The following is a 25,160-nucleotide window of genomic DNA, read 5'->3' on the forward strand; positions in this document are numbered from 1 at the left end:
CTAGGCGAGGGACATTGTCCGTTTGCCAAGTTCAATCAAAGGTTATAATTTTGTCTCTTAAGGTTAAATATATTATATATATTTATTCAAAGGAAGTTATTCCAAAATGTATGCTAGTATGTCATTTAGAAATGTCACTTTCAGGCATCTACATTTTACCATCTCATTTCCTGTCTCTTCACAAATAAACTGTTCTTCTTCTTCTTCTTCTTCTTCTTCTTCTTCATTCATTCATTCATTAAATGCAACTAGGTAGGTTATGTTTTGTCGGCCATTTTCATTGTGTGTTATACTATGAAATATTTTTAAAGCGTTAGGGTTAGGGTAAACCGTATATATCACATTCAAATCTCTCCTGTTCTTTTCTTTCTTAGCTACTTCACATTTGGGTTTTTAGCTACCCTTTACTTTCACAAAAATATATTTTTGCATTTTTAAACTATTTTTTTCTTAATGTGACAAAGGTCACAGGGTGAAGTTCACAGTTACATGGTATGCGCCTTAGCCAGTTGAGGACCCCACACAATACTTTTTATTATGTGTTTCCTTTTATAAGTTGATTACTCTAAACAGTCACACCACCCTAGCTATACAGGCTACAACTAAAATATAAAGGTACTGTAATACTGTTTGATATGTTGCTAAAAATAAGTTGTTTTAATTAGGGCTGGGCAACAATTAAAATCTTTAATCGCAATTAATTGCATAATTTGCCTGATTAATCACAATTAATCGCATTGTATTCGCAAAATCCAATAAGTAGTGTAAAGAGCACTTTTATTTCAATGTTCTGCTGCCATATAAACGAAAGTGCCATAACATTTGTTGTGCAAACACTTTTAACATCACCACTTATCAGTAACACATATTTAGTGTAAATCTCAACTTAAAAAATGTCATAATAATAATAATAATAATAATAATAAATAATAATAGTAATAATAATAAATTAAAGCTTATTGCCAGGACATTCTCTTTATGAAAAAAAAAAAAATCTACCAACAAAATCCTGAGCCACAATCAGGACAAACAGGCAATTTCTGAGGTAACAGCAGAAACTTTTAACAGGGAGCAGCATTACCAGTCTATGTTCAATACCAAAGTGTGAAGCACAAAAAAGTTCACTACTGAAACTTCCTTTACAGGGGACTAGAATGTAAAGCGCATGTTTTACTGGACTTCTGTTTTTTTTTCTATTCCTCTGCACTAAGCCAGTTGCTAAGGCACACACGATTATTTACATTTTCATTAGATAAAGAAGCTCTCTTTTTATTTTGCACAATGTGACCAGCAAGAGAAAACAACCTTTCACAAGCGATTGTTGCGCAATCAATAATCAACCATGTTGTCGGTGTCGCTGTCCGTTGTGCTGCTGCAACCGTGTATAAACAAAAGTCTGTTTATAATGAAAGTAGGCATCAGTCGCGGTGTGGGGCAACCCGGCCAGGTCTATTCTGCTGGATCTGCCAGGTGCCGCTCCGGCTGTCAGTTGGACGCTTTCTGAAGGAGGAGGAAGTTACCTCCGAAACTGTCAAGGTAAATAAACATCCCATGTCTGATTAAAAGGACCAAAAACGTTTTTTAGTTAAAAGGAAGACATGATGAATGTATTTGAACTACACTGATTTATAATGTCGTCGGGCCATGCCTGTGTCTGTTTCAACGTGATGACGTGCACACCGGGGGCAAACGTGCTTGGGCGCATTTGGGCTTTAGGTAATGTGAGTGCAACAGACTTTTACAAAATAAAAGCGTGTGAGCAACATGCGTTAATGCGCGATAAAGTAAATATCGGCGTCAATAGTCTAATGAATTAACGTGATAACGCGTTAACTTGCCCAGCCCTAGTTTTAATACAATGTTTGTCACTCTGATTTATTCCTGGCTGGTTAAATAAGATGAATCCACCTGGCATGGGAAAAAAAAAAAGAGCTGCAGTGACCCAACCTGTTCAAAATCTATCGACAATACACTGTACTTATGAAATAAGTGACACACGGCTTTCCAGCAGCCTAAAAGAGTCTGAGTCTGTGAAGTGCTTCATAACCCTGTTAAAGACCATACACATGAACAGCGCCAGTGCTCACGTGTCACATCTACAACAAAATTCATGCACAAAAAGGTGGCGAACAATGCAAAAAGCAGTCCTCCAACCTCTTGCCAAAACAGCCCTGCAACAGGCCACACAACATACCAAGAATGAAAGTCATGTATCATAATTTGTGTGTGAAATTACACCTGTCAATTGGAGTACAACCTGGGAAAGGTTCCCAGCTGGCATTCAACCGACGTTCAACATTGAAATATAATTTAAAACATGTCAGTTGTTGTTTCAACATTAAAACAATGTTGAAATAATATATAAAGCTAACAATTGCGGAAACATTGACAACCTATCAATAAATCAACGTTGAAATTTAAACAAGATCTGTATGTTGATTCAACCTATTGTCCTCTTCCATGTTCTATTTTGAAATTATCATTATGATCGTTATTTTTATTTTACTAGCATTTTTTGTATTTTGTTCATAATGTTCTTCAATTAAAAAAAAAAATCAAAAAAATACATTTTATACATTAAAAATAGACACAGATGAGTTTGTGTCCTGCATGTGGTGGATTCGAATACAAAGACGTAATCTCGAGATCACATGAGACTTCATAAGCAGGAAGTATAGAAAATGATAGAGACAATAGACTTAAGGCAGAAGTCATAAATCTTATAAAGGATCAAATACACAAAATTTGGAAAGAATATTGGAATATTACTGATACAGTGCAGGAGCCCAAGGGAGGAGATCCACTTAAAAATAGGCCACACAGGACTTGACCAGACTTTGCATATTATACACTGATTCGGCGAAATAACCGGAAGTAGAGCGGCCGCCATTACTGCGGTGTGCGGTGTGTCCTTTCTGTATTATTCTGTGGTCGTCCAAAAAGCAGTGTAGTATTTGGCCGACCCATCCAGAGCTCAGGTAATTCTGACCCTCAATCAATGACCTGTAGTTCTTGTTTTGCTGGTCATCGCTGGCCAGCCGATGAATAAAATACTCCTAAAAATGGAACAGAAACGTGTTTTTTTTTCTTAATCATGTCATAGCCTGGCCATATTGATTAAACGCCACTGTTATGTACAGAAATTGCTTCTCGCCGAGATCCACCCGTTTATGCAAATGAATGTGAATTTCACACATGCAACTGTGTGTGGCTGAAAAGGCAGGGGATATAAATCTTGGCAGATCTTAGCTGTGCCGTATATCGCATCCATCTCCGACGTTTGCTGGTGAGTCTAAAAAATATCTTTAAGCAAGTTTTAACTTAGTTCAAGCGGCGCCGTCCGCACATTTTATTCTATCAACTTTGACTTGGTTGAGCTCATGTTACATCCATTCAGTTCTCAGTTGTTGTGTGTAGATCTTGGCAGGCATGCATTTCTCGGCATAACACTGTTAGCCCACGAAACTAATATTTAATCCCTACATTATTTTTTAATCACGAAGGCTTGTACACAATGATTAAATGCCTGTTAGCTTGCGAAGATCAGTATAAACGTAGCCTAGCCAGTGTTTACAGTCACACATTTCCTTCTACTTCAGTATTTCACACTGAAATACTTCATAGTTTTCATCTTATTAATTCCCAAATTAATTTCGGTATTAATTTAAGATACCTTCATCAGTAACCGGAGGCCACTGTCTGACATCGTCAAACCAGGTGACTTTACTCATGCTGTCAGTGATGCTCTCAGTCATTATTTATTGGCATATCGGTCTTTATTGATAGCATGACAGTTTTATGACATCGCACACCGCAGCAATGGCGCCGCCACAAGATGGCGGCGTACACAAACCGCTCACCCGAATCAGTGTATAGGAAAACACCCCACTGGACCTGACTGCAATACACCAGAAACTGTCAAACATTTACTAATAGGCTGCAATGCATATAAAGAAGAAAGAAAGAGGAAAGTAGTAGGAAAAATAGTTCTGCTTTGAAAAATGTAACTAGAAAAGCAAAGCAACGTATACTTTTTACACAGTGACATTTAACGAGGCAGGAGTGCCAGCTCCCCCATAGACTCCCATTATACCTGGAACTCACAAGCTGGGCAAATAATTTTGACACAGTTTAAAAGCCCAAAGCCTTACCTTTCTCATGGTACATTTTATTTTCTGCTCGGACTTACTGTCATTGAGAAAAAAAACATTTGTTTGAACACTACTTTTAGGTGCTTCTCTGCCAAGCACCACTGAGTACGTTTACATGCACACCATATTCCGGTTCGGCTCAATATTCCGGTTAAGGTAACTGCGCCGCGGCAACTGGAATATTCCGTTTACATGTTACTTGGCATGCCCCCGTGTTTCGGCGTATTCCACTCTCTGACGTAATGCGACACTCAGCCGCGGGGGGCAGCAGCACGCGTATAGGCGTCTGGTCTGCCGGACAAATAGACAAAGAAGTCTTCTTCCTCGTCTTCTTCTTCTTTTTCTTCTTCTGTCGCTATTTCTATGTTTTCTCCCATCGATATACTCCGTGATATTTAAGTCTTTCATTAGCTGAAGGTGGACTGCAGTCTCCTGGCTCTTGCTGCTGTTCGCCCTGCCGTTTTCCCCGCTTGCAGGTAACCATAGCAACAAAGACGCCACAGAATTCCTTGTGAGTCGAGCATGCGCAGTCGTGACTGAATATTCCGGTTCAGGGAGTTTTCCGACTAAGGTGTTTACATGCCCCAATATTCCGGTTGGAACAGGAATATTCCAGGGGGCTTATTCGGAATTCTCTCCAACCGGAATATGACCTTAATCGGGTTCGGTGCGTGACACGTGCGCAACCGGAATATTGCGAATATTCCGGTTAATACAGGAATAAGGTGTGCATGTAAACATGCTCACTGTCACTCATGCTGAGTGCTCACACACTTTATAGGGCCTCATTTCTGGCTCCGCCCACACAAGCTCCAGTGGCACAGCGGATGAAGTCGCTGCCTGCCATGCAGAAGACCAGGGTTCAACTCCCCACCTGGACAAGAGCGACAACACTACACAACCTTCAAACAGCATAGGGCTGGTGGTTTACCACATGGCCACAGGGTCGCAAGGGTGGCAAGCACATTTAGAGTTTCTTCTTCTTACTTTTTAGTGATTCAGACAGAGGTCAGACACGCACCCCCCGGCAACAGCCCCCGAGGCACTCTCAAAATTTCCGCGGGGAATTTTCTAGATTAATTCACTCTTGGGCCTTCAACATTAATTCACTCATGTTGAAACGTAAGACATTGAAACAACATCACAATATCAATGTTGATTCGGTTTGCAAAATCAAAACCAAATTCAACATTGATTCACCCATGAGTTATGATGTTGATTCAGTGTTGAATAAATGTTAAAATGCCAGCTGGGGTTAACAATGAACAATAAAAAAAAACAAAAAAAAAAACAGTTACACTCTGCCCACTCCGTTCATACTTGCACACAATGAAGAAAGTTTAAAAATATATATATTTTAGTAGATCTACCCTATCTCACCACCCCCACCTTCCACTCCCAATGTCCACTGCTACCAAGAGCAAGTCTGGAAATAAATTATGATCATAAATCACCATGAACACTGTGCACGTGATGTGATGCCATGAACAGCGGCTGTACTGGACAGCAGATTTCATACCCTGATTATATAAACAGAAAGCAAGACTTGTGACAGTTGATGGTATCGTTGTTAATCCAACCATGTGAAAAAAAGTCTGAGATACACTAATATTGTCCATGTGAAGCAGCCCTTTTGAGTTGGTCCTGTTGATTTTGTGAAAATAAAACTCTCATGTGAGACAGCTCAATGGATCTGAAGCAGGAGCTCTCTAGAGTGACACTCATGAAAGTTGTACAGTAGGCGTAGTTGATAATTTACCCAGGTTTTTTTTTTTTTTCTTTCAGCGAATCTCTTAGTTACATTAATATTGTTCCGGTGAAGCAGCCATTTCAAGTTGGTCTTCAGTAATACAGCTGGCCGAGTTGGTCTCTAGAATGTGGGGCTTGGCTCTTCACAAATTCACAGCTATTTCTCAATGCCGGGACACTCTTCTTCTTCCCTCCCTCTCTATCTCTCTCTGTGTGTCTCACAAATACATCTGTATTTCTCTGTCCTCCCCTGCCCCCCTTCTCTCTCTGTGTCCTGTGTCTCTCTCTACCTGTGTGTGTTTGATAAATGTGGAATGAGCTGCAGTGCACTGATTCATTTTGAAAGAGCAACAGCCAACTGGGAAAGTCCGACAAGTGATTGGCATCTTTGGCCAGCTGACTGATCGTACAACTTTGATAACTCAGTCAAAGCTCTCACACACGCATTTCAACCAGTTCACATGCGCACCGCCACACCTTGTATTTCTCACGAAGAGAACGCCCACCAAGTTGCCCACCAATTTTTTTTTTATAACAGTGGAACAGGCGGAGGAATCAAGTGAGTTCCGGGTAGAGTTCAGGGTTAGATTAGGTTACATTCTGATTCCAATGATACATTGATTCACGCGCTCGCTGAAGTAGCTACAGAAGACGTCAACAGACACATTGATGCAGACGCTTCACCCCCCCCCCCCCCCCCCCCCCCCCCCCCCCCCCCACCGTCCCTACCCCACACCCCAGCCCCGCTGCCGCCAAAATCTCACTCTGAACTCAGTTCAAAACTTGAGAGCCCTGTCACTCATTCAGTCACTCAGTGACAGGCAAGAGGCAGCTGGCACTCTACGGGTTAACAGGTACCAGTGTGTGGACTGAGGCAAACCATTGACCTGCGTTTATGGTAGCCCATCTGCCCATGCAGGGCTTAGGTTAGGCTAGGGCTAAAGAAATTATGAAAAGGGTTATTTGAGTACAAATATGCCAGTGGTCAATTTATTTCGTTGAACATGGCTCAATTTGCCCTCTAGTGGTTAAAATGAACAGCAGGTAGTCAGCTGGAGATGCATCTGTATTGAGGCACTATTGTCCTGAGATTTGTCATTTGGTTAAAAAAAAAAAAGGGGGGAAATGATGCATCATCTTCACCATGTAAGATATTCTTTAAAGATTCCTTAAGATATTTAAGATATTTCCTGTTATGTGACATCTGAGCGTTATTTCCTAGTTTTTCATTTTGAGTTTTAGCTCTGGGTTTCATCCCAACTGCATGGCATGTTACAACCTGTAACAACCTGAGCTTCCAAAAAAAAAAAAAAAAAAAAAAAAAAAAAAAAACCTCATTAAGAACATCAATTTTTACATATAGTTGGTGGACTGGCAAGTATAATATTCTCATCAAATTATAGTTATGTCTCTCCAAAAGTTACTGAGCTACAACAGGAAAAGCAATTGTTTGAAGCATAACAATTGTTAGAACCTGGTCTCTCTGATACCTGACTTAATCATAGTTCTTCTACACTAAAAACAGACACTGCAAAAAGCTGTGTTAAAGTCAACATTGCTCGTCCTCATATCATTATATTTTTGTGAATTAAGTTAAGTTAATTTATTAATTTGTCCCCTAACATCCTACATAATAAATATGAATGTCTGACTTGATCCATCAGCTCCTGATTGCTTGGTTGCAAATAGGAATTCAGGAATATATTAAATTAATCTGTACTGCTCTCTTGTGGCAAGAGATATTACTGCAACTCGAACTTACAGTAAAGCATTAGCTTTTGAAAGAATTAGGGCCAATACTGAAGCAACTTCCTTCACTCACTCAGTTAGTCTCTCTCCCCCTCTCTATTTATGTCTATTCACATGGAGTCATATGGTCATACTGATAACATTTCATTCTTTTTCAGCCATTGCAAGAGGTATAACTGATACCCTGTGGAAAATGATATTAGGGCCCAGAGAACACAGCAGAAACTGAGGGCAAAAGGGTTGCACAATGGTAAAACTGAACCTGCTGTATCCGAGAGAGAAATCTGAGTCTGTGTTAGTACGGGCTCACCTTGAGAGGAGGAAGTGGAAGTATCCCTCTGGCACATACTGGGCATGATCCTCACTCTCATGGTGAATATCTGGTTGGAAGAATGACGGCTCGTCATACTGGCAGTGCGCACACTCTGTCTCATACTGACAATCACCTGCAGCTCTGTACTGAGGGTGATGGAGTTCAAAAGCATTTTTGGGGTGATCTCCATATGCGCCTTTGGTGATGTATTGAAATCTTTCCTCTGCTTCATAATCCCTTAAGTCTTCAGCCTCACACTGAACACTGATCTTATATTGTTCTGGATACTCTGCATTAGCTCCAGTTTTGTCACCACTCCCAGTCTGCTCAGATCCATATCTGGTACTTGTGGATTCAGTTCTGAATTCAGCGTAGACATCTGTCATCTGCTGGCTGCTGCCTTTGGTGTCTGTGCAGCTTTGGTGGTCACTTTGGTTTTCAGTTCTTTGGTCAATGTGGTGGTAGTTGTAACCACACTGGGTTTGAGCCTCAGTTATGTCCTGACTTGCTGTCCACTGGTACAGACCATTCTCACTGGTTGGCTGGGATGAGGCTTGTGATGTCACACCTTGGCATCTTCATTCAAGGGAGAGGGCAAAGGGTAGGAGAGGATGGGCATTGAAGACAGAAAAAGAAATTCAGATGGAATTGTAAATACAATTTAAATACAATAAAGACCTTTGATTTGTACCCTTCAAGAACCTGGTGAGAGCAACACATTTGGAACTCTGAGAATTATTCAATTTCCGGACTCCAGTTTAATAAAAAGATAAAGCACACTGAGCACACATAAACACTGTGAAATACTCTGTAAAGGCTAATTAAGATATTTTTATTGGCATGTAAGAAGATATGCAGCTGCCTTCTTAAATAGATCATAAGATCTAGTCACATGACTACTGGTCACATGACAGTCTTTTTCTATGTATTATATGTAAATATGTTTTTCTTTACCCAAGTGTATTTGTCACATGTTACTGTGTATACAACATTTGTGGTGCAAAAGTATTGCACGTGTTATGTTACGGTCCTGTGACCAACACTCATGTGACAAGAGCTTATGATCTATTTAAGATGGTGACTACATATCTTGTTAAGTAAGTAAGTAAGAGCATGCTGGTCGAAAACATCACTTTGAGTTGATGGGTGTCTGAATAAATTGCATTTAAGAGAGGGTCCAGCACCTGACTCAAAGTTTATGGGACGTGCATGCCTGATATACTTTGTTTGGTGGCATGTAGGAATAAGGAAAAATCATACTAAAACATATTGCTCCTCATTTGAAAATGTCCATATTTTCTATTCTTGTGCTTGTTTTATACACTTGTGAATCTAATTATCTGATATTTGCATTATCAACATTCACTTCTACCATCCGCCTGCAGGTGCAGAATCCCCTCCTACAACAACTGTGCCTGCAAATCATTCATACCGTAAAGTACTGTATCTCTCCTCTCAACAAATCGGCACTTTCAGGAAAGATTTCTCCTCTGTGCGTTTACTGTATGTTATCTAGTGCATGTACCATGTGAGCTATGTTTTTTTTGTAATTTGTATGTGCTGGGTGACTGGACTCTTACTGCACAAGACTTCCCTGCAACAATAAATTCAGACAGATAACAGTAAATTCAACAATACTACCAGAGAGAATAGTTTGAAAAGAGCTACTACTCTATAAGACTTTATATCATGTGCCATTCATTTATGTTAAGCTGCAGTTTATAATGATTGCTCTGATTAGTCTGTGAGAAAAAAAAAACAGAGTAGAAAACACATTGCTGGTAAATCACATAGATTCATCACAATTACACAAAAGCAAACAATAAATAAAGAAATAAACACATTATGTACACTGTGCTAATGCTGAGTTGTAGCTATACAGGCAAAATTTTATCCTCTCATACACACGGGTAAACACATGCATGGGCGTATCCACACACATACAAGTATCAACACTCATAGGCTTGGATGCACACACACGCACACACACACACACACACACACACACACACACACACACACACACACACACACACACACACCTTGTGAGAGAGCTAGGGGAGCTGTTTCCATTAGCTGTAGTGGGGCTCCAGCTGTAATGAGGCAGGTAATGCATATTTAATGAGGCGTAAACAGATTTATAAACACACACAGGGCCGCAGATCAAACCCTGATGCCACACACATGCAAACATGCACACCCACATGCACACTTTTCAGTCTCTCATGCACATACACACACACATGTAATTTATTTCTCTTTCTTTTGCACCACTCACACATGCATTCTCACTTCCTCTGTCTAGGTGTCCAACTCACTCAGTCACTCACTCACTTGCTCACTCACTCACTCACACACACACCAACAGACACAATTCCCTTTTTGCAAAACACTGTTAATGCTGATCAGTGGAGGCGTGTTGCAAGGCCACATGGGTACAATATTCACCATATGACCCTTTATATTCCCATTATCAAACAGACACACACACACGCACACACATACACACACACACACTCCTCCAACATCCCACTGCACCTCAGGAGGGCCTTTCAGCTCAGTTTCCACAGTCTGTTCAGCCGTGCTAATATTCCTCTAACACACAGACTCCATTGAAAGAGCTGTAGAGACTCTTAAAACCCAGTAGAGAACCAAGGGTGGGTGGGGGTAAAGTGAGTAGGGGTGTTTATGTGTGTGTGTGTGTGTGTGTGTGTGTGTGTGTGTGTGTGTGTGTGTGTGTGTGTGTGAGAGAGAGAGAGAGAGAGAGAGAGAGAGAGAATGAAGGAGCGAGAGATAAAAGACCATGTTTGATTTTGAGTGTTTGTGTTAAATGTGCTATTAGCCTCAAGGGTTTCAGGTTTCAAGATGATTAGATCATGAAATAACTTCTGCTTTGTTTCTTCCCACAAAGACATGATTCTGCATAATTTTCCAATTCTGTATCAACTATAAATGTTATATCAAAGTGAAATAAGACAAGGCTTTAAGGTATGTGCTGGTGATTAGTAGTGCGTGACTTACCCTAGACAGGATGACTGGCTTTCTTGAGATGCTTCATGGCTTCCAGTTTTCTGCTCAGCTGACCATTCATCGTAACCAAGGATCCTTTTAGATTCTCCTGAGTGTGGTCGTTGAATGTGATCTACTTCTGCTCCTGAAGTCCAATTGGGTACGGCAGGTTGCTCCAAACCAGTTTCTTCCTCATGCTCTTCCTCATCATCCTCATTGTCCATTAAATCTCCAGAAAATGGTAATCCAAGTCTTCTCTCAGTTGTGTGACCTGATTCACTTCCTGGAGTGCCAATCAAAGAGCTGTTGTGGGAGAAGGAACTGTTTGTAAGTACAGGGGATTGTGGTTCAGAGGTGGCTTGAGGGATGTCCTGTCCAACTAGTTGACCACCCCAAACTTGGAGGCCATCCAAAGAAGGATGACAAGGTGGAGGAGCAGATGGAGACTGTCCTCCTTCATCTGAATCTTCCATTGAGATTTGCGAATGAACATAAACCTCCTCTCTTGTTTTCAGAAAATGATCTGATGGATATCTCAAAGAGGAAGAGACACTTCTCGCCATGTTGTTTGATTGATCGTAGTTTCCCTCATCTATCCGACTTTGGTTGCCACTTGTTGGTCTTAATGGCTGCAGGAAACTTTCAGTGTTTGTTTTTGATTGATTGGGAGTGAAAATCTCTGGTACTGCATGATGTTGACTGGAATTATCAATACTTGTTTGGCAATGCAAGCTGCCTATAAAAGGTTGAGAAGAACTGCGCACATCTCCAGTAGGTTGATGTTGGTTGTGTTTGTCGTTAGTACTTTGGCTTGAATGTCTCATACCAATATCAGATTGGCTAGGGCTCTCTAATGTAGTTTGAACAAACAGAGCTTGATTCTCTTGTGCATCTGCACTCAGTGAACTCTCAGTTTCCCTAATTGATTGGTTTTGTCTGCTGTGTTCTGTAATCTCCTGGTGCTTTCTATGTGAGGCTTGGGCTTGGGTCTGCAATAGTGTGGCAGCATATGAAAGCATGCTGTATGTCTCCATGGACCGCTCTGTTCCTCTTGCTTGCCTCCCACTATCATTTTCTCTAGGCTTGAATGTGTTCTTCCTTTCTCTCTCTGCCTCTTTTACAGTGCCAGGCAAAATGATGAACTCCATTTCTAGGCCTGATGAAGAATCTCCATCAGAATTGGACCTGAGGTCATCTCGACTGCCTGGGTGAAGGCTGTCAGGGCTATATTTCAGTACATCCCTCTCACCTCCAGAGCTGGAGCTCAGAGACATGGTGTCAGGAATAGTCCCCTCCAAATTTCCATTGCCTTGAATTTGAGGTTCCCCCTGGCTTTCAATGGCAGCTCCATCTTCAGTGTAGGCAGTTTTAATTGTCCAGTCAGATGGTGATGAAGCACTGTTATATGCAATTTGTGAGCAGTCATGTTTCTGAGGAGATATTGGGAGATTGCTTGTCTTCACAAGGCTTGGAGACAATGATTGATCAGTTTGGGGGTGAATAGTGGTAGGTGAAGCAGACTGACTGAGGGAGGAGCCATCCACTAAAATAAATGGGGAATGGCCACTAGCTTGCTCTGTCCAATCAGGTAAAGCCTCCTGTGATCCCTCCACAACTTTGTTGTCATACTCACTCTCAATGGAACTTCCCCCACTCCTGGTCACATGACCCAGCTCTCTAGTTCCCTCAAACAGGAATACTTGGCTGGCTGGCTGCTGATTATCTGCAGCCATTGCTCCACATTTATTGTTTCTGTGAGAATCAGGCCCCTGGAATTGATCATTTGTCTCCAAAGGGTTGGCCACAGCTATAAAAGGGCTAGACTGTCCATCTAGCTGTATTATATCCACTGTAGGGCCAGTATAGGTTTCAGGGGAAGATGGCAAGCTCCAACCCCCTGCTCCTACATTGTCATACTCTGAGGTGGAGGTGACCATGCAAGGAGTAGGGATGGACCAGTTGCCAAGGCCCTGGTTGGGGGACATCTGATCTTGTGAATTTTCTGATGCCATATTCTGCTTGACAGCCTGTTGGATTGGAACATCCTTGGTGTCATCATCCCCTGTTTCCTCAGTCCATATTGTACCTCCCTCTCCCTCTATAACTATTTTCACATCATGTTCAATACCTCCCCCTCTCCACCCCACCTCTTCTGGTATCAGACTAAGTGCTTTATTTGTGGATCTCTCCTCCTCTACCACTATTTCTTCTTCCATTTGTTTGTTTCCATGTGGCTCAGGAGCCTCAGTGGAGACATCCCATGATTCCATGTTGCCAAGGTCCCTTCCTGTTTCTGGTCCTTCAGGGCTTGTTACTGTGGAAGAGCTATCTTCCTGTATGGTGGTGTTCCACATCTGCATCCCACCATCAGAGAATCCGAGTGGACTTTCCAAAGAAGCCCCACCTCCAGCTTTAGAGATCCGCCCACAGAAAGAATCTGAGCGTTCTGATAAGTTGTCGGGGGTGGTGAGAGGTGATAAGCTATCATCCTGGATTGTCATATTCCACATATCTAGAGACTCGGGGTATGAAGTGGTGGTTCCGCTATCAGATTTGATAAATCCTTTCTGAGCCGAGTAAGTCCAGAAGTCTAGGAGCTCCATCTGTCGATCTCCTTTTCTCCCCTGTAGCCCATCATCCTCTTCTTTAGATGTGTCTGGTGTTAGTGTGCTCAAGAGCTCTTTCTTTCTTGACACTGAGGATGTTTTGTCTTTAACTCCAATGACAAAATGTCTGTTTTTTACATTTACTTCCTCCTCTGGTGGTGTAAGTTGCAGACTAGCCATAGTAGTAGGATTCCACGGTTCTGTAAATTCAGAAATGTGATCCCAGTTGTCAAAGGATTCTATGTGCTCAGTGATCAGGCTAAGTTGGGGTTTCAGGCTCACATCCCTCTGGTGGTTGCTCATTGACTTTAAATTCTCTCCCCCTCGCTCTTCATCTCTCACTTCTCCACTCAGCCCCTTGCCTCTAACTTCCTCCACAATGTTCTGTACGCTCTCAGTTCCATCTTCCTCAGTCAGTTTCCAAGGCTTAGCATCAGATATGGACACACCCTCTCGCATGTCAAAGCCAAGTTCATCCCAGGCTTCGGATAAGGAAGATGAGACACTTTCTTTGTGTTGTAGGCCGGAGATCCTTTCAACTACATCTTCTGGGAAGAACCTCACTTCACAACTGCTGGGTGGGCAACTACCCACCAAGCTGTTTACTGGGGTTGGAGGAACCACAGTGTCAATTATCTCACTCCCATGGATGACACCACAATGCTGTTGGTGGTCATCTGATGAATTCTCACCTTCAACCCCAACCAAAGACTTAACAGCTGAAAAATCCACCAGACTCAGCTCCTCAAATTCTGATAGGCTGGAGCTCTCTGGTCTTCTTCGTCCATCATCTCCTCTTCCTGCACCATATGTTACTGTCCCTCCTGCTGGCAGAGAGTGGTTACTACAATGAAGAGGGTCAAAACTAAACAGGTCAAAGTTGTCACTTCTATTTCTGCCAGAGCGGTGCCTTCTTCTCTCAGGTGGTACAGGAGGAGAGAGAGAAGAAAACCCCAGGGGAGAGGGGTTTCTGAGGAACAGGCCCCCTGGCCCTGCTGCTGCGCCCCCTGCTGCTATAATCTCACCAATTGGGCTATCATCGCTAAGGAACACTGAGCTCTCCTTGGAGGAGCGGCTACTGCGGATGGTGGCCATACCACTGTCTGGGCTCACCAGCTCCCCACCAGCACCAACTCCTACCTCTTCGGCATCTGCCATCACCCTGTGTGAAGAAAACAACGAGGGATAAAACAACATTTTAACAAATATGTGTCAATATGAAAACAAGATCATTAGACTGGCAGGATCCAGCCTAAGATCCATCAACATTCAAAACTGCATGCTGAGAATTTATGTTTTGATGTCAGAGTTTTTATGTAAGGCAAACTGACACCAATTTGTTTCATCTGTTTTTTTTTTTCGTCCCATTGAAAGAATGACTACTGGATAAAACAAGAAGACCTGAAGGGTGGTAAGCAACTGATGATAATATGCTTTTCTATATAATTACCTTGCAACATCTCCACCACCTCCCTCAGCTCTCTCTATGTCAGAGCCATACATGTCGTTGATTCCAGATGATCCCTGGGAGAACTCAACGCTGCCTGCCACTCCCTCTGTGGAGGAGGTCCTGCTGCTGGGGTGACAGGCCAGCACAGACCTGCGTCTTTCAACAAACTCCTTGAGGAGGCCCTGGATCTCTTGCTCCAGCAGAGTAGTATCAGACAAAGAGGAGGTGTTTGTAGGGAGGTGGTAGTGCTGGAGAAAGCCCGAGGCACCCTCTCTGGCCAGCTCACCAGAAAAGGCCCAGCTAGAAGACTCTTCAAACTCACAGCAGATCTGCAATGAAAACAAATAATAAAAATAAATTGTTTTGCTTTTTTGGATAATGTATATATAGAATAAATTGATATTTTCCCCATTTCTGCCATCATGACAATTGCTTTTGTTCAAAATTTCATCACTTCATTATAGCTCTCTCTCTCACACACACACACACACACACACACACAGTGCAAAGGTAATCTCTAGTAGCAGAACCCATGAAGCAATCAAAAGATCCCATTGTGGACCTGTGGGATATCAATGGCTGTTATTGCAAAAATTAGGAAAACAAGCGGAATTATCCTCTAACCTAAATAAGAGAGCAAACACTTTTTTTTTAATTGTCCTGTCTGATTTTTTTCTGTCTTCCCTTTTTTATTTTCAAAATCTTTTTATTGATTTCTTTTTCATTGTTTGGTGCAGGTTTACTAAGGGAAGCATGACTTAAACACCAACTTCAACCTGAGAGCAACCCCCCAGCCCCCTCCTTTATGCTGCTGCCCTCAGTAATTCAGTGAAGGAAAATCTTACATCTTACATTACACCATACTAATGGTCCTGTCTAGATGGTAAACCTAGAGTTGTGAAACTCCTAAATCAACATTCGACCTCTTGTGAGTGCAGTTAGGGTTAAGGTTAAGGTTAGGGCACATTCAAGCGCTACTGTGTTGAATCAAGAGTGCATGTGTGAGAGTTTTGCAAATCTAGGGTTACCATCTACAACATTAGTATGGTGTAACTACCAACACAGTGTTTTAGAATTTAGTTAAATTAAAAATGGCATTGTAATGCCTTTGCCTGTAATCAATTACTTGTCATTGATTTGTAGGTGGTGTGTCTATCAGGGAACGGAGGATGCCTGGGTGATAAAACTCTTTCCACATAGATGGCTCTGCCAGTGAAACAGACGATTTCAGTGACTACAGCTGATTTACCTGGTTCAAGATATCTGTGTTACTCGAGTAGACGACCACCTGCTGGCCTGGCTGTTGAACTGTCTCACTGACAGCGAAGACCACCACCAGGCCATCGTAACCATGGTGATGACAGAATGTCTTCAGCTCCTCAACACAACCATCCCAATCCTTGAAGAAGGGGGAAGGGAAAGAAAGAAAGAAAGAAAGAAAGAAAGAAAGAAAGAAAGAAAGAACGAAAGAAAGAAAGAAAAAGAAAAAGAATTGGTGTTCGGAGTGGGAGTTGGACAGAAAAAGCACAGTTCTCTTACATTTTGCACACAACAGTATTGATGAATAAATCAAGAAGAAAAACATTATTTTTATTTTTTATTTTGATATTCTGAAAACCGTTTAAAAAAGATTCCCTCCCATATCAGCTATAGCTTCATAGAAACTTTTGTTGGACCCCTGCCTTTTATTGCGCATATGTTTTAATTTTTTAGCAAAATCGAAGTTGTTCCAAGTCAGCCTTTGTCTGTGGCAATGAGAGACGAAGCTGTCAAAGCGCAGAGAGGGGTAAAGAGACACTTTGTGATTTATTGTTGGGAAATTAACTGTTTGCTCTTAACACAGCCACCACGCACAGATTATGGTAATTCAATGACACAGATGTGATTGATGGATAGAAAGTTGCATTAATTAATTGTTTTGTTTGTCAAGAGAACTTGTTTTTTTCTTTCTTTCTCAAATGATTAACAACAATGTTATGGCAACCTTAATTTGCCAGGCAGGGTTGGAAGGAAAGTGTACAAAGTGATACTTTTGAAAACAAACTTGCTAGATTAATCTAGATTTGTTAAATGATGACTGTTTGTTTTGGGGATCACAAAAGCTCTCCAAAATGTTATGTTATCCTTATTTAAGTATAAGTTTTCAACATAAAACTAATAGAGCACATAAGAGTTGGATAAAGTAACTTGGCTGCACTTCAAATTCCAATGTTTACTATATAAAACTATCAATAAGCACAAAAAAATCAACTTTTGAGGGAAAGCTTTTACCACTGGGTATACAGTATTGAAGCCCTGGATATACTGTATATAGACAAACTACTATTCCAGTTGAATATTAAATAACTGTTCCCTGTTGCAAGTGCAGCAATGGCGCTGTGTGTGTGTGTGTGTGTGTGTGTGTGTGTGAGAGAGAGAGAGAGAGAGAGAGAGAGAGTGGTGAGTGCGACATGCATGAAAATATGAATATCATATTTCTGTCTTTTTGTCTGTCTAGTCCAAACTGTCTGTGCATCTGCCTGCGTTTGACTGTATGTTTGTGTTTGTTGCCTGTGCAGTGTCTCTGTCAGTGTGTGTGGTCTGCTCTTTGCTTGAGCCTGTGCGTGTGTGTATGTGTGTGTGTGTGTCCAGTGAAAGTGATTGATGAGCGCTGCAGGCGCTGTATCTGCCCAGGCTGTGTCAATATTAACCTGTGAGGATGAGGGGGCTAGACTACTCCTCCCTCTGTTCCTCCATCTTTCTCTCTCTCTCCACAATATGGCTGCTGTCAGATTCGGGCCCATCAATCCTCTCTCTCTCTCTCGCACACACACACACACACACACACACACACACACACACACACACACACACACACACACACACACACACCGTCTTACACAGACACAACTGTCATTTCACTGACACCACCATTTTTCAACACTGATATCCTGATGAGTGCAGTGAAGCTTCCTAAGCTTCGTTAAAACACACATATTCACTCACATAAGTACAAACACACAGAGACACACAGCCCAAACACATGTGTATTAACAAATACACCTGTCATCATACACTGTAATATCTGTGCTGGCGATGTGCTCAAACATGCACCAACATGTATGCTCATAAGCATAATGCATTTGATAAAACTGTATTGAAATGAAACATACACACCCACACAAATGCTTGTACAAGTACATGAGCTACACACATGCACACACATTTGCACACATGCACACACATGTGCGCCCACACACACGCATAAAAGGCAGGGAAGGCAGTGCAAATCTCTGAGATTACACGCAGGGCGACAGTCTGTCTGCCATTTGGCTCTTAAGTGAGTAAATTACTACTCATATTGCCTGCCCCTCCTCTTTCTCACTCTTTCTGCCACCCCCAGATACACAGATTGCCTTTTCTTATAAATTACCAACATGTTGGCTATAAAAACCCACTTGCTAAGTGTCTTCAAGAACCTTAGGATCAGGCCACAGAAACCTATAACTTATTTGTAGAGCAGTTGGAAAGATATCACAAATTGAGGTTTCGTCTTCATGAGCTTTACATTCTGATATCTGCCTGTTTAAGAATGGGAGTTCAACAAAAGCAGCATCACTGTGCTGTCAGTGGAAAGTGTTCAGAGTGCTGACGGTTTAGATTCTATCACTTTTACACTGCAAAAAACCCCATTTCAGCAAGTTACTTCTTTGCACAGGTACAACCTGATTAGCAGTGGAAACAAGTGGGATTGTGTCAGATTTTTTTCACTTGTTTAAAATATCAAGATTGTCAATTTGAAAATGCGACGATTTCACTATCACACACTGTCCTGAACACTGACAGTTCATTCCTCATGCTGTATATTACAGTACGACTGCAAATGAAATGGCAAGGAGTGAAGTTACCCAGCATATGTCAGTATAAATTTCAACCAGTTGCCTAAATTGTGGTAAGAGAAATTCAAAGTCAGCTGGGGAAGCGTAAGGAGCAGCGGCCTACTACAAGATCACGTCTGATATCAGTGAGTAGTCTTACCAAATCAACAAGAGACTGAAAATAGCAGAGCCAAGAATTTAATCTCATCATTTTGTCTCTTTATAATTTAATGCACCTTCTTTTACATCTCCTATTTTGCATCCATCACTTGGCGTGTGTATTTATGCTTTACAGTGTGTATACTTCATGTTTTAATACTTTGTGTTTTTTTTTAAATTGTGTAAAGCACTTTATGAACTGTTTGTGAGAAGACTCTACACATAAAGTTTTTTCTTATTATTCTGCTTCGTTCATCTGTTTTGTGCCCATCTCGCTCATCATCATTCCGTCCCTCACCTGTCTTTCTGCTTCTCTCACATTCTCTCTCTCTCTTTCTCTCTCTCTCTCTCTCTCTCTCTCACACACACACACACACACACACACACACACACACACACACACACACACACACACACTTTCCCTCTCCACCCTCCCACCCTCTGCCCCCCCTCTTTGGTTGTCTTTGCTCCACAGGTAGCAAGTCTTTAGCGGCTGCTTGCAGTTCTCCCAACCTGCCGTCATTATGCACAATAGCCTTAGGTACAAAACTCGGGCCTCATAACTCACACCCCGCGTGCGTAAATTCCCATGCAAACACAGTCAAAGCAAAAACACATTTCCTGCTGTCGCCAACATCTCCGGCAAAGAATTAATCAAGCGTTCATCCATTTAGGCTCTTTGCATACCCTTTCTGTCAGAAACACAGAACGCTAAGAGAGTTGCGATTCTTTTCAGGCGATCGTTTCGCCGCCCTGATGAATCCATCAAGCGAGGTTTGATTTATACGTCTGTCTCTGATCACAGCGGTACAGCTACAGCAAATGGGGTGGCAAGGAGCGAGCTGACACCACCCTGCTCCAACACACAAGCGCAAGCACGCACGCACGCATGTGCAAACGCACGCACGCACGCACACACACACACACACACACACACACACACACACACACACACACACACACACACATAAACACACACGGCACAGGCAAACATGCATGTGCTCACAAACCAATATTCATACTCTCAATATTCTCTCTCTCTCTCTCTCTCTCTCTCTCTCTCTCTCTCTCTCACACACACACACACACACACACACACAATAATACCCTTTTCTTGAAGTTTGGACAGAAAGAAAGGGGAGGGAGTGTAAAAGTTTGCTAAAAGAGAAGCCCAAATGACTATCCATCTTGTATGGGCCCTCCCTGCATGCTTCATCCACTCAGCTCTAAGTGCAGGGATTTGGGGGCCAAGATGCGAGCACTGAGTCTATAACTGTTTTGTTTTGTTTATTTGTTTGCCCTCAAAAAACCAGGGAAGCCACAGGAGGAGCGAAAGAGGAGGGAAGAGCGCGAGACAGAGAGAGAGAGAGAGAGAGAGAGAGAGAGAGAAAGAGAGAGAGAGAGAGAGCAAGAAACAGTGTTTCAGGCAAGATGAGGACAGGTTGAGAGGCGTCAATACTTACGATGTTACTGAACAGGCAGCAAGACAGTCATCTAGTACAGTGGTTACAACACCATACATATAGAGTGTGTGAGAGAGACAACATATATAATATGAGTGAAATGAAAGAGAGGGAAAGGAGGGCATTTGGGGTGAATGGAGAAATAAAAGGTGATAAGGCGGAACAGCATTGTCAACTTTCTTCCAAGGAACAAAACTATCGGCTGCTTAAAAAGTCCCAGAGAGTTGTGAGACGACATCTCACATCAGCGTACATATGAATGCATTTTTTACAGCCCCTGCTCGCAGCTGAGGGAGGGGCATAGCTGAGAATGGGAAGTGGTACAATCTTCAGCACCTGGCACAAATCAGCATCAGCAGCACTGTTTACCTGAAAACACTTTGGAACTTATTTCCAGTGGTTGGAATAAAGTTGCTGGATGTGTTTTTAGTAGATCTTTAAAGTCACCGGTGGGTCTGAAAAGTTGCTAAACCTCGCTACAAAGTTGTCAGGTTTGCAACACAGAGAGAAAGATGAATGCCATATGCATCTTCATATAAGCTTTTTTGCATATACAGCTTAAAAACCGTACATTCTTACTATTAGCACTACATCAGAACTGTGACAGACTGCAATAAACAAAAGGAAGCAAAATAAAGCAACATGTGCACAAGCCTTATATCCTGGATATTACTGGGTTATCTCAGCTGTCACATTTAAGTTCCCCCTTAATCACAGCATATTCAGGTTATTCTAAATAGGATATGCTTAGGAACTGGAATATTTGAGTCTCTCAGATGTTAAAGAGGTTATTACAGTATGAATACATTCACAGAGACGAGCAGTGAGACACAAAAAAGAAAGGAAGGAAGTCAGAAACCCAGAGGAGGGAGGCAAGCAAAAGGGATGGAAGGGCGGGGCGGGGCACCCTGGCTTCCTGGTCTTCAATCTTAGTCCCTGGGAGGCGCACCCTGCACCTGCTATCCCCTAGTGCCTCTCATCAGAAAGGCATTTACCAGGCGCCGTGGCTGCGGGCCCCTTCATTAGCGAGCATAATTATTTGTGCAAGTGGTGTAGGGCAAGGCTGGCCCCGCATAAACAAACAGGAGGGCCGGAGGACTGTGAACAAACAACGCATTAGAGACAATCAACATCGACAAAATGAAACCTAAAGCATACCTCAGATGGAAGGGACACACTCACACACACACACACACACACACACACACACACACACACACACACACACAAAGAAACCGAGAGGGAAAGAACAAACAACTTATTACAATAATCTATTTTAATATTAAACATATTAACTTTTATGGACTGATTAACACAAACAGAAAACAAACAACTTTGGAATGCCAACAAAGTAAAACTTAACACATAAATATTAATATATAGACTCTTATATTAACATACAGAGGGATGCATGCAAAAGTGTACGCACACGCAGCACGAAACATGATTGATTCTTTTTTAAACACTCCAGAGATGCAAAGTAAGCAAACAACATCAGAGACGTTAAGCCATCTTGTCTTGCACACTAGATTACTACACATATTGTGTCCATATGACACTGTGAGTTCAAACATCACACACCGTGCCTCTTCCCTCTGTCTCTACTGTCTGAAATGTAGGAGTAGCAAGACTCTCCTAATCTTCTGCTGGTGTCAAGAAAACAACAAGAAAACAACAACAAACAGAAAACAAAGATTTCTAAAACATATTGCAACATTTAGATGTCCATATTAATACACACATGAAAATATATTATTCACATGCTCATGACAGTGTGTGTGTGTGTGTGTGTGTGTGTGTGTGTGTGTGTGTGTGTGTGTGTGTGGCTCCAGGCTCCTGTCCCTCCCACAGTTCATCAACTCCACAGCATGACAACTCTTCATCCAACCAATGCTTCATCTGCCAATGCTAATTATTGAGCCATGAAAGTCTCTAACACACACACACACACACACACACACACACACACACACACACACACACACACACACACACACACACATAAAGATGTACCATTTACCATACACATATGTAGCAAGGAAAACATGCCAAATTATTGTTTGCTAGCATCTCACTGCAGCTAGACTTTAGTTGTATTGTCTTCCATGTCTAGAAGTGACACCACACAATCTCTGTGCCCTTGAGCCAGGCACTTAACCTCCACTGGCTCCTGTGGTGCCTCTGCAGCTGACATGGTGCTGTGTCTGTGTACAATGTACATATGCTCTGCGTACTGTATACAATGCATGGACAAATTGATACCCTATCATAACAATACACACACACACACACACACACACACACACACTCCCAACTGGCTTGACCAAGTGGGAAACAAATTACATTGCATTGTACATCTAAAACTCAATATTTTCACATGGAAGAAATGATAAAAGAGTATTATTTCAAAAAGATAAAAACAAGATCGGGGGAGAAGCAGGGAGGATGGAAGGAAAGAAAGAAAGAAAGAAAGAAAGAAAGAAAGAAAAAGAAAGAAAGAAAGAAGGAAAGAAAGAAAGAAAGAAAGAAAGAAAGAAAGAACATTAAATGGCAAAAAGAAATGAACAACATTGGACAAAGACAGAAAGGCAGATGGACAAGTGAGATTATATTTGGCTCAGTGAAAAATATTTTGCAACAGGTCGACTTGAGAACAAAGAAAATACCCGTTTTGGGAACTGTGACAGAAGTTATAGGGCCTTAATACTTTGTGTAGCTTGGAATGAGAGACAGAGACGCTCTAACTAAACACAGAAATCTACCTGCACTACACATGACAAAGATCGTGACATAAAGTAAGAGCCAAAATGAAATTATAATAATTATAATAATTATAAATGTAGTTTTCAGGACATTTTCCCCTGTTTTTTTTTTTTTTTTTTAAATCATTTTCAAATAAATTTCTCTTGCTCTCTGTGTCTGTCTGTCTCTCTCTCTCTCTCTCTCTCTCACTCGTTCTCTCTCTCTCTCTTTGGCAGTTCCCAGGTAGTTTTCTTGTAACGTTTTACAATTTTTTGCAAAGTTTCGGGTCATTTCTTGCTAAGTTGCTCATTGCCTTCTTTTCTCATGTTTCTGAAAGAAATCACGCCAGTTTGTTCAGGTTTCAAAGGGTTAAAACGAGAGCATGCTGAATAAGAAAAAGAACTCACCAACAAGTAGTACGTTCAGAATGACACCGATAGGAAAATTTGCAAATAAATCCTAAAATCATATGAACTTCCCAACACTGAGTTTAGTCTGACATGTCAGACAGCTGGACTGAATCTTAAATTACACAATGAAGTGCAATGTCAACACACCAGTTTGTATCTCTACTGAAGCACACACACCGTGCACATCGGTGTCACATCATTCTCAGAGACCAGTTGATTTAATCGTCAAACACTAGTGCTTATGTTGTTAATCTGGACATTATTTTGTCAGTGTTGCCTCAGGCAAATTATGATTAAAATTATGTGTGAAAAATGCCAGCTGATAAGTAGACACATATTCCTTAGCAGAAGCTTCCAGACAGGCCGTGGGATTTTGACAGAATGAAATCCCACTCATTTCCTCTGTTCTCTTCCACAATGGAGGAGCATGCAGACTGACTAATGTATGTTTGTATAATATATGATGCATCCATATAGTTACCCACACACACTCTGAAGCTTACTCTTATGCTAACTAGGCAATCAGCCGCCAAATCTTTTTTTTTTTTTTTTTAACACAGAAATCTCTAACACTATCCTCTTTAACTGCCATGACACACACACAGAAAACACAGTTTGACAAACACATAACACATAAACCATTACAGACTAATTGAATCTAATTTATTTAGTTTTCAGGAAAAAAAATCATTTAAGGCGCAACTTCCCTCAGCTACCCCCCTTTCCTCCCACAATAAATGACACTCTCATATCGTTTTACCCTCTTTTCAAACACAATTAAAAAATAATATATAAATATATACACACTGCAAATGACATGCATATAAGGAGTTCATTTTGGAGCCCGATCTCAGGTCATTAGTAACCCACCATGACGCTGTGGAGTTGGAGGGTCCGCTGGCGACACACAGGCCCCTGGCCATTTATTCTATATTAAGTCTCTAATGGGGCCTCTCTCTCTCTCTCTCTCTCTCTCTCTCTCTCTCTCTCTCTCTCTCACTCTCTCTCTCCCTCTCTCTCCATATATTTCCTCTCTCTCCCCTCTCTCTCCTGACACGCAGCATGTAGGCACCGCACTGGTAAAATATGCACAGAAAGTCCAGTGCGCACACACACAAAGCCATTCAAATGAATGGTTATTTATTCGCTAAACGAGGATCTGGGTGTTTAATGTTCCTTGGACGTTAGGTAGTTTTCTGGGGGAGGCAGAGCCATACCCCTACGGCTACAGACATCATTTATTTTACACATAGCCTAATACCACACGCCAGGCAGCTGCTGAGAAAAATGGGCTTTAGAAGAGAGAAGGAGATATAAAAGAAATAATGAATGATTTTTTTCAGAGAGGCGAACACATTAGAAGTTGCAGCGGGGAGAAAAGCAAGGGTAGGCTTAAAGGCTTCAAGCACCCTCTGTGTGTGTGTGTGTGTGTGTGTGTGTGTGTGTGTGTGCGTGTGGCTGCAAATGTAAAAATAAAATGAAGAACAAGAGAGTGGCAGATA

At 41.7% G+C, this 25,160-nt stretch overlaps 1 protein-coding gene across 1 annotated transcript in view; it reads right to left on the bottom strand.

Annotated features, from left to right (window-relative positions):
* Nucleotides 1-25,160, bottom strand: part of LOC115364737 (uncharacterized) — a 56,570-nt gene that overhangs the window by 14,414 nt on the left and 16,996 nt on the right. The window contains exons 7-11 of the mRNA XM_030059302.1: nt 16,277-16,426; nt 15,028-15,356; nt 10,984-14,739; nt 10,005-10,055; nt 7,960-8,538 (exon numbers count right to left, since the gene is read on the bottom strand). Of these exons, the coding sequence (XP_029915162.1) occupies nt 7,960-8,538; nt 10,005-10,055; nt 10,984-14,739; nt 15,028-15,356; nt 16,277-16,426 (4,865 nt within the window). The remainder of the gene's footprint in view (nt 1-7,959; nt 8,539-10,004; nt 10,056-10,983; nt 14,740-15,027; nt 15,357-16,276; nt 16,427-25,160) is intronic.

The sequence above is a fragment of the Myripristis murdjan genome, chromosome 9 (assembly GCF_902150065.1).
Source record: "Myripristis murdjan chromosome 9, fMyrMur1.1, whole genome shotgun sequence".
Classification (NCBI taxonomy): domain Eukaryota; kingdom Metazoa; phylum Chordata; class Actinopteri; order Holocentriformes; family Holocentridae; genus Myripristis; species Myripristis murdjan.